The sequence below is a fragment of the Triticum aestivum genome, chromosome 7A (genome assembly GCF_018294505.1).
Source record: "Triticum aestivum cultivar Chinese Spring chromosome 7A, IWGSC CS RefSeq v2.1, whole genome shotgun sequence".
NCBI lineage: Eukaryota > Viridiplantae > Streptophyta > Magnoliopsida > Poales > Poaceae > Triticum > Triticum aestivum.
Window position 1 is genome coordinate 670813066 of NC_057812.1, and position 13711 is coordinate 670826776.

Consider the following 13711-nt stretch of genomic DNA (forward strand, 5'->3'; position numbering starts at 1 on the left):
TAACTATTTATGCAATACTTGGACCATAGGAGCAATTCATTCTGTATATTTTGCTGGGGATTGTGCCTTGCAGTCAATTTATAGAAGGGTAAGATGTATCGCAATATCTTTGACTTGCATTCTCTGTGATGTCAAGTAAGAAAATAGAATATATACTCTTTGAATTATCTTTTCTTTTTTTTGATGTCTCTATCTTACTTATATAATCCAATTGGCATTCGCTAAAATTTCTGTTGATGAAACATTTGTTTTGTGATGTGAGGAGGTTCTGTTTGTGAGTAGATACGGTTCGTAGATCATGATATCTGCACAATCTCAATCTACTTCCTATGACCATATATTGTATTAATGGGTTGTGTCAGGGTTATTTTATCAACTACTGGGTTGTTGATCTACATTACGGTTTAATTCTTACACGAATTAATGTTGACTCGATTCCCTGTAGTAGGTTGAGAGGCTTCTCCTCTCATGATTTACTATGATTAGTTTGCTTGGCTCCATGCTCCTCATGATTTCTTTGAATTTTTCTGTAGGTGCTTGGTCAAAAATCATCTAAGGAAAATATGTTGTTCTTCTCTACAAGGGTTGCATGTGGAATTTGAGGAGAATCTGTGCACCAGCATCCGATTCCTTGATGTTGCTCTGATCATATTGTGTAAATATATTTCTAATAAAGCAATCGCCCGATGGTGTACATGTTATAAATAACAAGAATCATCAAGTGTGAGAGATGGCAACATCATGATGGGATGGTATGTACTGTTGTGCTCATCAATAGAGTTAGATCACTTTTCTGTCTGAGAGTTGATTTTTTAGTGCGTTAGATGGATTGACAAGTACCAAAGATTGATGCCAAGCAGAACTAAAACATGTCCATGGATTACCTTCAGTCCCGCATTCCAATCAACAACATTGGGCCGAGCGAGCGCGCGGGTGGCGCAAGAGGCAATGGGCAGCCGGTGGAGACTGAGTGGTGAGCGGCGGTGGTGAGGTCGAGAGGTTGGCACCAGCGGCGAGTAGGCAATAACCGTGACGGGCGAGCGGACGGGGCTTGTAGGTGTCACGATTGCATCACAATTGGAATAAAGTAAACAATGCATACTCGTGTGGCGATTGACTGATTTTGTGTGTTGTGTGCTTGTGTTAACAGCCAGCCAAATCAATCAGCCAAGGGCCATTATGTACGTGAGTGTGTTAGCAGTGGGTATATCTGAAGATTATTTCTCAACTCGGCATGTGGGTAGAGACTAAAAAGACAATGCCATGGTAGCATGGCAGACCTGGCAAGTGCCACGAACATCATGATATTCTTCCTTTTCTTAATTCCTTGATTTGAAAAATAATTTGCTCTGCGTGTATAGGAACATAGCAGTCGGGCAAACGACATTTTGGCATCTTGATCTATCAAAGGAAATATTTTTTTTACTTTAGAAAATGTGGGTTCGGATTGGTCTGTTGAGTTATGGCTGGCTGATCGGAATAATTTTTCTATTTAAAAAATGTAGCAAATAGCATTTCATTAGAGATTGGTCTGTTGAGTTATGGCTGGCTCATCGGAATAATTTTCCTATTTAAAAATGTAGCAAATAGCATTTCATTAGAGATGGCTTTGCAGCAAAACGCAAATCACGCAAACCAAGCTATCGCCGCCTCGTCGCTCTCGTCGGGAGCGACAACAACCGCGGGTCTCTTCTTCGCCTTCTTAGTCGGCATCTCCTCCATCCAGATGCCCTGCAGCACGAGCCACTCCGCCACCGCCTGGGATTGGACCTCCAGGAAGTTTAGGTCCGTCTTCGGCCATCCAGCAAGCCACACCGCCACATCGTAGGCACGAGAGGCCTCATCAGCGGTGGGATACGTGCCGAGCCACCAACGCTGCCCGGCATCGGAGAACTCCAGTCCAAAGTTCCCGGAGGGCTTCGCCCTCATGCCGAAGAAACCGGACTTTCCCTTCGGCGTCTTCTTCAGCGCCATCGGGGAGCGGGCGGCGGCCGAGCAGGGAGCGGGAGGCGACGTGCGGCGTGGGGCGGAGGCGGACGGAGCGGGGCGGCAGCGTGCGGTGCGGGGCAGAAGCGGACGGAGCAGTGCGGCGGACGAACCGGAGAGGAGGCGGACGGAGCAGGGCCGAAGAGGAGGCGGACGGAGCAGGGCCGGAGGGGAGGCGGACGGAGCAGGGCCGGAGGGGAGGCGGACGGAGCGGGGCCGGGCGGAGGATGGACCGGAGGCGGAGGCGGCCGGAGAGGAGGCGGGCGGGGTCGGGGCGGAGGCGAACGCGATGGGGCAGCGCGGCGGCAGGCGGCGGCCTAGGCGGGGTAGAATCAGTGGTGGGGGTCTGGATCTATGGTGGGGCGAGACCTTAAAAAATTAACATGTAACTCTTGCAAACTATTTCAAGAGCCCGTGGCAACGCACGGGCAATAAGATTAGTATCTGATTCATCAAGCTTGCAAGCTCTGGAACTAAAGCAGGAATTCATCAAAAATAATCTCGAACACACGTGTAGGAATTCATAAGAAATAATCTCTGAATTGAAGCTTGCAATCTCGAACCTTCAGGCTTCGCAGCCTCCATGAGCACCGGGCCAGAGGTGAGAGCACCGCCATCGCCACCGGCAGCTCCAGCCGACGGGGGCCACCCGCCATGAGCGCCGGCGTGGACCGCATCCCGACTACCGCCGTCCCGGCCTCCCTCCCCCACTTCGTTGGCAAGGAGGTGGCACGCGGTGGTGGCGCCGCTCCAGTAGGCGGCCAATGTCGACGGCTGTTGGGGGCGCGGCGTGGGTCGATGGGTGCGGACGGGGGCCGCCGGCCGATCTGTGGCGGAGACGCCGGAGAACGGGAGGGGCGAGACAGGTGTGTGCCTGGGCTGGGCCGGGGACGGTAAGAAATCAATCGCCGGCCGTCCGTGTGGGTATGGACGGCTGTGATGTCGGCCAGGTGTGGAGTTAGTCAAAGCTCTCGCCTGATCCTGCGCTGCTTCGTTGCATCTCCGTTGGTGAAGGATATCCAGGTTTGCCAAGAAATAATATTGTTCAAAAGAAAATTGCTGGTGAGCAAATGTAATGTTGCAATCGCCTAAAAACGTGATGATGATGAGGCAAAGGGTTGACAATGCAGATGTGATGGTGGTCGCCGGTGGCTCTGGCCGTCCGTCAGCCTCGACCTCAAGGGTGACTTAGAGCATAATTGTTTCGATGTCAAAAGTTGGCATGCCAATATTCGACAGATGCCAAATATTTGACTATTGGCTACCAACTTTTCTTGTCAATCTCGTAAAAAAATACCAACTTTTGATTTTGTCAAATATTGGCAATGCCGCATCAAACCAATTATGCTCTTATTGCCTGGAGTCTCACCTGCTGCATATTCTGGAGAGTTGTAGAAGCATCTGGCGCCCTCAGGGAGCTTCTGAATACTGCTGCCGCTATTGCAAGCCCTGTCTCCACACTGCATGCTATCTACTGGCTTCACTGCAAGTGGTATGAAGAGAAAGAAAGGGCCTGTGTAATTCTGGCATCGTATTTCTTTCTAGTGGCTGAGTGATGTTTAGTTTCTGGGAGTTTGATGAAAACTTAGCATATTTCTGAATCATGTGGTTCCTGTAGGTTTTTTTACTTCTTTCTGCACGTATTGCGTGACCAGCTTTGTAGAGCTGGGTTCATCCTTCTTATCAATGAAAATGGAGACAAGGAGCTCTCCCTGGTGATCTAAAAAAAAGGATGAGACAGTCCAGGACTAGCCCTTGCCATTTTAAAAGACAGAACAGTTCCCAGCAGTTCCTGAATTTGAACATTTCAAACCAATTATCATCCCATCTCAAACAAACACCAGCAACAAGAAAGCATCTACACCGCACCTGTTTCGATGCAGCGAGTTCTGAGGCGGAGACCAAATCTACGGATTTCAGGGTGCCACCAGAACTCAACAGACCAAAGAGCTACAGATTTCAGGATGCACCGGAACTCAGCACAAGGAAAATCAAAGTTTTCGAACACCAGCAATACGAAACAAACAGCACAGAGGTGACACATAGGTGAAATTTGACATGAGCACGCCATGGATGAAGGCATGAAGCTCAAATGCTTTACGATTAATGACAGAAGCACAAGTTTTAAAAGTCACAGTATTGTTAGGGCAGATGCTCATTTCAGAACTCACATTGCACAGCATCAGGCTGCACGTCGTTACATTGTAGTGGAGAATACACCCAGCTGGATTATTATTCAGCTTATTATTTGCCTTGATAGGATACTCGCAGTATCTCAAACGTTTACACAATAACACATATGTACATCCACGAGCGCATACTTATCGGTGTATACATACAAGAACCATCTTGAGCTATGCCCCACCCTAGGGAAAAGAATTGCTTGAGCACACAAAACTGGCTATCTACACCAACTTGATAAGCAACACTAGCCTAGGGTTAGAGCATCATCTCGGAAGCTGTACAAATGTCACTGCCCCAACCAACATTCATAAATAGCCAGACTAGACGCCGACAGGACCAGTACAAGGAGAACACAAGCGTCTCTTGGAAACAACTGAAGCTGCTATGGTGAATGGCTGATGCTCGCTCACTCACTCGTTACCCTGGAAAACGTAAATGGTCACTGTTCAGATGCAGTACATTTTTAGGCCACAAGCATATGAACATGGAAAGAGACTGAATTCTTACATGGATGGGAGATGGCTACTCTGGGACCCGAGATTTTCCATGCCTTCAGGTTTATTTTCGTCTCCACCAGAACCATACGACGAGAGCAACTGCCTCTGCAATCAAAAAAAGGTAAATCAGTCGGTTCAGAACAATACACTGGAACAAATCAAGCAATGAATTAATTTCCATAGTTGTGTGCAAAATACATGCAATGCCGCTTATCAACATGGCTAATACTTCCTCCGTCCTTTAAAGAGTGTACTTCCAACTTTCTTGGAAAGTCAAACTTTTTTATATTTGACCGTGTTTATATAATAACACATCAACATTTATGCCATCAAATTAGTAGCATTAGATTTGTAATAAAATATACTTTCATCACATACCTATTTAATTTCACAAACATTGATATATTTTTGCACAAACTTGGTCAAACTTTGAGATAGTTTGACTCTCCAACAAAGTTGGAAGTACACTTTTTAAAGGACGGAGGGAGTATGTACCAGCGGTTATCTTTGAAGACCACAAAATTGCATCTTTGCAGGGTTGTTTAGGGAATAAATGTTTCATATATTATTTCTAAGGTCAACGCATCATTACAGTTTTCATGAAGATCAACGGTCGCTCAGGAGTGTAATGCTTGAAAAAGATGGATACAGTTCAAATTCCATCAGATAGTCCGGGGACAGAGATAATCAAAGCGTGCTAGGGCACTGTAGCTACCTGATGTGCTTCCATAGCACTAACAGACAGTTGCTATGAACATATATATCAAAGATGTTTATCAAAATTACATGTTTTCCCTTAAAAATATGAACACTGGCAGTCCATAAAATTAACTGCTAGTTGACCTTTTGAATTTTTTTCCCTAGCAAAAAGCATGGGAAAATGTTTTTTATGTGGTCGTTATACGGTACCATATCTATATATAAAAGTTGTGGCGCCCCTCCAGACAAGGTCGTAGGCCCTGGAAATATGCTGGCTGAGCAGGCAGGGGCACGGGAGGTTAAAGCAGGAGCACATGCCTTCTCCCATGAACTGGAGAGAGAGAGAGGCAGCAGAATGCGCTTCTCCTGTGTAGGTCTCAGAGAGAGATGAGAGGGTGGGATTGGGCTGAGCTTTGCATCGTCTTCTTTCCTTTATTTTATTTCATTTTGTGCTATAAGGAAAAGATTCTTTGTGCCTTATTTCCATGTGTTTGCAAAGGGTCATAGACTTATACTAGGTTAGGAGTGTGCAGCTATTTAATTTGTTAGTGGCTCTGAGTTACAGTCACACCAAGTGTTGTGATAGAATTTGTTGCCATACACCACAAGTTTCATAAAGTTATGAAGGAGTTGGGTTGCCACAAAATGCATTATACATTTAAAATCTTCAACAAGATTTCAGCACACTGTGCACTGTCAAGGACCCATGACTTCGAAATCAGAATACCTAAGAAGGGGGGAAATCCATTTCCATTATTGTTGTGGAATTTTAGGGTGTCCTAGGAATCTGATGTAACCTAACAATGATAAAAATATCTGAAAACACTGCTATCACCACTGGGTCAAAGTATGGTGTGGTCAAGCACAAGGATAGTATGCAAGGACTAAGAAGCATTAGAACATCAATATAAGGCAAAGAAAGAAGAAACAAAACTTACATGGGCCTCAAATTCTGGGTTAATCAAGTTCACCGATAGATTTCGCATGAGCAGTAGTACCTGTAGATTAGTCACTTCAACAGATCAATATTCATTGCAAGTGAAAAGGAGAAGTTTGTGTGTGAAAAATACAGATAAGCATATGATAGTAATAAAATGCATGAACTCCAAGTGGTGAATGGATAACGATGAAATGCAGTACACGAGGAAATTTAACAAAACTATAAGGAATGAGAGCATCAGGACTAAGGACTGTTTATTAAATGCAAAATGTAGGTGATCCTTCTTCGTAACTCGCACATATCTAACACATTACTGCAAGATTTTACAAACTCTACAAAACATTGTAGCTTCTAATTTTTATTCTAATAATAAAGCTGGATAAGAGAATTATGACAAAACATTCAGAAACTATCTCTCCTATGATCATGTTAATCAAAAGGCAGGACTATTTTAGTCTTCTTTGGTAGTCAACAAATATTTATACACGAAAACTATAGCCAAGACTACAGCCTGAACTAGCAAAAAGGAGGTGGCAATTTGGCAGAGACATACAGGAATTAGTTCCATTGAAATGGGAAAGCTAATACAATGGTGAAACAACAAAACTGTTCTAATAAAAATTGAGGCCTTAGAGCAGACATACCGTTTCCACATCAATAGGATCCATTGCCTTTAACCTCTGCAAATGCCCAGTTGTATCTGGATCGAATACACTTCCCAGGAAGTTGTATACTTGGGAAAAATCTGGCATAGCTGCACGTGTAACCAGGGAGCAGCAGAGGTAAGAATACATACAGTGAGAAATAGAATCGATCTCACAGAGATATCTCTAGCTTAAAGTAATGTTTAAATAAGAAAAATACATCATACATTCCATAGTAGGTAAGGCCTAAGCTGATGGCCAAGAAAACAGTTGTGAGGATGGATTTGCACGGGCTAAAGAGGAAACTTACCCCGCATTTGTGGCAGCACATTTTCTTGTTCAACTGCTTCAGAGGTTGGCCACGTTCCAGATTGGCTCTCTATACTACTAGAGCAGTTATTTGTGGCAATGGCACTTGTAACTGTCAAACATGTGAAACTTCAGTACTTCCTTCATAAATCGTTAGTCTTCAATCGGCATTATGACAATAGTGAATAACAGACCTTGTGTAGGTTGAACAAGAGCATTGTCCCAGGAAGGCACCACGGCATTTGCATTTGTGCTTGGTACAACCATAGATGCATCCATAGACACATTAACACCATCTTGATCCCTCGGAGGAGGGGGAGGAGGAGCAGGTTGTTGTGGTAAAACAGCTTGGGATGCTACAGGGGCTAAACAAATTTTAGTTAGCAAGCGCTGAACTGCTGAAGTAGAAACAGTTCACGCTGGAGACTAGAAAGTAGAAACATGAGCGGTAAGTACCAGTTTTAGAGGCCTTCTGCGGATATGGATGGGCTGCCTTACGCTTCGGCCGAGGCGGAGGTAAATGTTCGCCTGTACCGTTCTTCTGAACCTTCAAAAAGTACTTCTGTGCATGGCTCCTTATCTGTTACAGAAAATGCGCAGCGTGCCAAGAAGGTTTAGCACGCCAACTTTTTTCATGATATTGTGGTTTTAAACAATACAAGAGTGCAACTTTTGTAATGAGACTCAACTTGTTTCACCAGTATAACTTAAGTGCACCAAAAGTTGAACAATTTGCTTATGTAATGTGTGGTACACTAAAAGGCTTGACCAGCATTATTCAAGTTTTGCTCAGCTAGCATTTGCAAGGAGTTGTAGATACTAATATAGCTACCAACTATACCTGTATCACAGTTTTTGAGCCAACAAATGCTTCTATCTTTTTCCAATCACGATCAAACCTATAATAACAGACAAAAAAAAGAGGTGAATCCCTTTATAGTAATACTGTCAGTTACATACTCGCTACCTATAACTAATATAAATGTATAGCTGAACCCCTTGTCAAAATCAACTTTTTCTGCAGATATACACCATGTTCTTCAACCAAAACCCAAAAGTATACAATCCTGCTGATACATCAGTTGGACATGGATCCTAACTTGCAAAAAGTACAATAAAACCTCCCCAATGCCTTGAAACAAACATCTAATAAATAAAACACATCTGCCTTTTGTTAGTATGCACGCCCTCTTCTACCTCTGAACCGCGCGCCAAATGCTTATACCACATTTCAGCCAGAGAAAGAATCAAAATCCAAAAACTCTATGAACAGCCCAAAATGCTACGCGTGTATCGAAGTGCTTGGGGGCAATTCTAACAGATTCGGGAAAAATCTCACCACCCAATTCGGTCCACAACCAAAACCAACTAGGAATCGACACGCTCCGCCCAAGATAAAGCATCTAAAGCAGAAATTTTTCACATTTCGCGGAGCGGATGCGCAGACCGAATCTATCTACCGAGGCAAAAGAAGATGCGCGCCCGAGACGAGGGAGGGGGCAGGGGCAACTCACAGCTGCAGGGCCTCGAGGAACTTGTCGTGCTCGGGCTCGGTCCAGCTCTCGCGGGACTTGGTGATGGTGTAGGGCTTCCGGACCTTCATCCTGGCGTCCTCCGCCGCGTCCGCCGGCACGGCCATCGGCGGCCCCGCGGCCACCGCCACCTGCTGCTGCTCCTTCCCCTTCCCCCCTTTCCCCCCTCCCCCACCCCCTCCGTCCCCTCCGCCTCCCCCCACCGCGGCCGCCGCCGCCCCGGCCTCGAGCGGCTTGGGCGTCGTGCTCATCGACACCATCCGCCGGCAGACTCTCTCGGCCGACCGGCTGACTGTACGCCCGCGGTAGGTGCGCCGCGGGAGCTAGGGTTTCCGCCTCCTCTCTCTCTCCCTGGTGCGCGTGCGTGCGTGTGGCCTGGCTGCTCGGGGAACGAATGGCTCGGGTCTGGATTCCGGAGCGGGATGGCTCGGGTCGGGCCGCTCGCCTTTTCTTTTCTTTCCCTCTGGTGCGGTGCGGTGTGGTGCGCGCGCGCGCGTGTCAGGGCCGAAAGAGAGATGGTCATGCCTGCGCGGCTGCGGACGTCTCTGGGGGCTTCGCCGGGCGTCCGGCCGCTCGTGGCCACAAGCGTGGCGCGGCGTGGTCGGCCGGTTGGTTGGGACGGCCATGATGCGGTTCGCGCGCCCGATGCGACCCGTGCGAGCGCGAACCACGTGGGCCTGCGCGGCCGCCGGGGGAGCGCCGCCCGGAGCGGCACCGGAAAGTCGGTTGGATTCGCTCCTCTTTCATTCTCCCCTGGCGGTATATGCTCCACGCGGCCGCATTTTCTTATCTTATTCCAACGTGTCAAAGGTCCCGTTAGAGGTTAGAATTAGATTCTAGCCCTGAATCAAAACTGAACTAACTCTAATCAAAGAGGTGTTTGGATGGCAAGATTACATTGACAATAAATGCTCTTTCTCAATCATTTGGCTACTTTGGCCCCTATTACCTGCTAGATTTGGCGGAGCGGGCCTGGCCGAGGCAAACGGGGATGCGCCCGGCAAGGAGCCGCGCTGGCCTCTCGCGTAGCCCGCTGACCGAATACGCCGTCCCTACGCAAGGAGTCACGCTGGCCGAGGCCGACAGAGACAGGCCGCGCAAGGAGCCACGACTGTTTACTGGCGGGCGAACGGGCCGCGGGGAGACGGGGAGGTTGAAACGGGAGGATAGGGCGGGGCTGCTTATTGGCGGCGGACGAGAGCGCGGATACGGCAAGACACCTTCACGGGCGGCGAGAGGGAGGGAGGGAGAGGACAAGAAGCTTCGAGGAAGTTGGGAGGGATCTGCTGCGGGGAGAGCAAGAGAAAAAGGTGTTTTTTAATGGTCCCAAGAAGAACTAACCCAAATAAGCACCTTTTGGGTGGGTTACATTTTTTGAATGGGTTAGATGCATCATGTTTGAATATTTTTAGGTTATATTGTTCAGTTCAAACTAACTCTAACTCAGGGAACCAACTAGGGCCTCTGACATTTAAAAAAATGTTTCTCCAATCTCCTTTCCCCCTTGCTACGGTACCGACGGGACCACTTCGGCGGTGTTTGTTTCGGCTTTAGGGACAAGATCAAGGGCTGAAGCCAAAATGAACGGTCGTTTTCAAATCAATTTTGAAAAAATTAGCCAAATTGGGGCTATTTTTAGTGTATTGGGTTGAAGCACGTCCCCTAGCACTGCTGAAAGAATCGATATGGTTGACTAGAGGGGGGGTGAATAGGCAACTAACAATTTTTAGCTTTTCTTTAAGAATTTAAATTTTGCATCAAAGTAGGTTGTCTAGATATGCAACTAGGTAAGCAACCTATATGATGCAACAAGGATAGGAACACAAGCAAGCAAGAGATGTAACACAGATAAGCTTGCACACGTAAAGGCACGAGATAACCAAGAGTGGAGCCGGTGGAGACGAGGATGTGTTACTGAAGTTCCTTCCCTTTGAGGGGAAGTACGTCTCCGTTGGAGCGGTGTGGAGGCACAATGCTCTCCAAGAAGCCACTAGGGCCACCGTATTCTCCTCACGCCCTCACACAATGCGAGATGCCGTGATTCCACTATTGGTGCCCTTGGAGGCGGCGACCGAACCTTTACAAACAAGGTTGGGGCAATCTCCACAACTCAATTGAAGGCTACTAACGACACCACGAAGCTTCACCACAATGGACTATGGCTTCGCGGTGACCTCAACCGTCTTGGATGCTCAAACACCCAAGAGTAACAAGATCCGCTAGGGATTAGTGGGGGAATCAAATTTCTCTTAGTGGAAGTGTAGATCGGGGCCTTCTCAACCACTCCCGAGCAAATCAACAAGTTTGATTGGCTAGGGAGTGAGATCGGGTGAAAATGGAGCTTAGAGCAACAATGGAGCTTAGGGTTGGAAGAGATAGTCAACTCGAGGAAGAAGACACCCCTTTTATAGCTTAGGACAAAGATCCAACCGTTATCCACCAACCAGCCCGCAACCAGTGGTACTACCGCTCCAGACCAGCGGTACTACCGCAGGTCCACGCGTTACTTCCGCTTGCTGACCAGCGGTACTACCGCAAGGCCACGCGGTACTACCGTGCAGGCCTGCAGTACTACCGCAGCACTAGCAGCAGCTAGGGCAGACCTGTAGCACAAGTGCTGAGAGCGGTACTGCCGCGGGCGCGGTACTACCGCTCCCCCTTGCGGTACTACCGCAAGGCAGGAAACCCCTAGCCTGGGAAGAGCGCGGATAAGAAAACATCCGTGCCTACTTCCGCTGGAAAACGGAAGAAGCAAAAATCCGACACAGTACTACCGCAGAGGGGCGGTACTACCGCCTAGCAACTGAGCACGGTACTACCGCGGAAGGGGTTGCGGTACTACTGTGGTAGTGCGGATGTAAAAAATTACATCCGCCCCTACTACCACGAGGGAGCGGTACTTGGCCTGGGGGCCACGGTAGTGCGGCTCCAGAGGAGCGGTACTACCGTGGGCACCTGTGGTACTACCGCGCCACTGCACGGTACTACCGCTGGTGCCTACGGTACTACCGCTCACCTGGGAGCAGTACTACCGCAAGCCACCACAGCAGCCAGAACAGAGTGAAGAGATAACAGCGGAGGAAGCTCCAAGGTGCAGGGGAAAGGAGGGGACTATAAAGAAACGTGTACGTGATGATTCCACCCAAACCTTTCCGACGCGGACCCCCTCTTAATAGTACGACTTTCCTACGACTCAAATCCACCAAAAAGAAACGTAGAAAAAACGTCGTCTTCAACAGTCTTCGAGGGGCACCAAACCGTCTTGTGCCTAGCGATGAAAGGTCTCGGAACTCAAGGCACACGATTAGTCCGCAAACGCATTGTCATCAATCACCAAAACACCTTAGGGATAAATATGCCCTTACAATCTCCCCCTTTTTGGTGGATTGATGACAATACGGGATTTGCACAAGGGAAATAATATTAAGCAAATGCAAACCCCTCCTCTCTATAATATAGACGGGCTCCCCCTAGATGTGTGCTAACTAGATGGGTGCTTTGGACTGCATGACACACATACTAGAATCAACGCTCCCCCTATATTATAGAGATGGCATATCTAGCAATAGAAAGGCTAACACTAGACAAGATAGCACAAACATAAGTTAACTAAGATAGAATAGAGCGCATATGTCTTACACCATATGAAGGATAAGTCTCGAAGGCACAAACCAAACAAAGGCAAACGAGGTTCAAACGACAAAGCAAACACACCAAGCACGACACATGACTGCAAACACGCAAATCCCTACACTCTCTCCCCCTTTGGCATCGAGACGCCAAAAAGGCAGAGAGGACACCTACACACACGGTGTCGTGGTTTTGTCACGGCAGATGTCCTAGAGAAAGGACTTAGTCGTGGAGCCATCGCGACGGGTTAGCTTGAAGGGGTTAAAGCGGACACAAGGACGCAAGAGAGTTTATACTAGTTCGGCCCCTTCGATGAAGGTAAAAGCCTACGTCTAGTTGTTATGGAATTGATGGGGTTTCGATGACTAGGGAGCAAACAAGCTTCGCCTATGTCTTGAGTTGTTGTCTGTCGTCCCTGAACCGCCGCCGGGTCGTCCCCTTATATACACGGGTGACACCCGTCGGTTCACAGAGTCCCAACACCGGTCGATATTCGTATCTGGGTTGGTCTCTCCTTATTCCTAACTTACAATACAAGTTTATATACAAATTCCGGTTTACCGCTACAAGTCTTGAACCGGCTACCGGCCTTAGGCCCTCATCTGCCTTCTTGGGCTTTATCACTTCTGGAACTACTGATGAAGTTGACCCGGCCCAGATAGGCCGGTTTACGCCCAACAGTAATATCCCCAACATTAGGCCCCAGATTGATTTGAACGGGTTTATGTCAATCCTTTAACAAAAACTTCATCTTCAACATCTTCTCATAAATTGGTAAACCGCCATGATGTCATCTTCTCTGATTACTGTAAACCGGAGTGACGTCACCTGTCATAACGAAGATACCCATTATGCTTCTTTATTTAATATATCTGCGGAAATCGAGGTGACAGCTCCGTTTCATGGCCCCTTGATTGTCGTGCCTGACACATGTCTTTTTGCCTTATAAATAGGACCGAAGGGTCATTTCCTTTCTCTTTCCCTTCTTCCCCTTCTGCTTCGTCTTCCTCGCATCGCCTGACTTCAGAACTCCGCCGCCACCGTCGACCTCTGCCTCAACCTTGGCCACTGCATCAACCTGGGCGCACCAGAGCATCGCGGCCACCTTCCGCGTCTTCCGCAGCTCCGGTAAACCTTCTATCCTTTCCCCCGCAGATCTGTTTTAGGGTTTCACAGTTCTTCCGTATTCATCGTCTGCTTCTTGCTCCTGCGACAAATCTTTTAGATGAATCCGCAAATCTTTATTCTGTGCAATGATAGTTGTTTAACCTTCGCCTTCACTTATGCATC

General features: G+C 47.6%; 1 protein-coding gene across 2 annotated transcripts; it reads right to left on the reverse strand.

Annotated features, from left to right (window-relative positions):
• Positions 1–4196: 4196 nt before the first annotated feature.
• On the reverse strand, positions 4197–9260 carry LOC123149146 (protein REVEILLE 6). 2 transcript variants are annotated; one of them, XM_044568679.1, is made up of 9 exons: positions 8774–9260; positions 8101–8158; positions 7716–7839; positions 7454–7615; positions 7261–7371; positions 6951–7060; positions 6305–6364; positions 4678–4772; positions 4197–4592 (listed from the first exon to the last, which is right to left on the reverse strand). In XM_044568679.1, the coding sequence occupies exons 1-9, from the start codon at positions 9049–9051 to the stop codon at positions 4577–4579; spliced, it is 1014 nt and encodes a 337-aa protein (XP_044424614.1). In that variant the 5' UTR covers positions 9052–9260; the 3' UTR covers positions 4197–4576. The 2 variants fall into 2 exon arrangements, with proteins under 2 accessions (XP_044424614.1, XP_044424613.1); XM_044568678.1 differs by having other exon boundaries at positions 7454–7624; positions 8774–9252.
• Positions 9261–13711: the final 4451 nt, after the last annotated feature.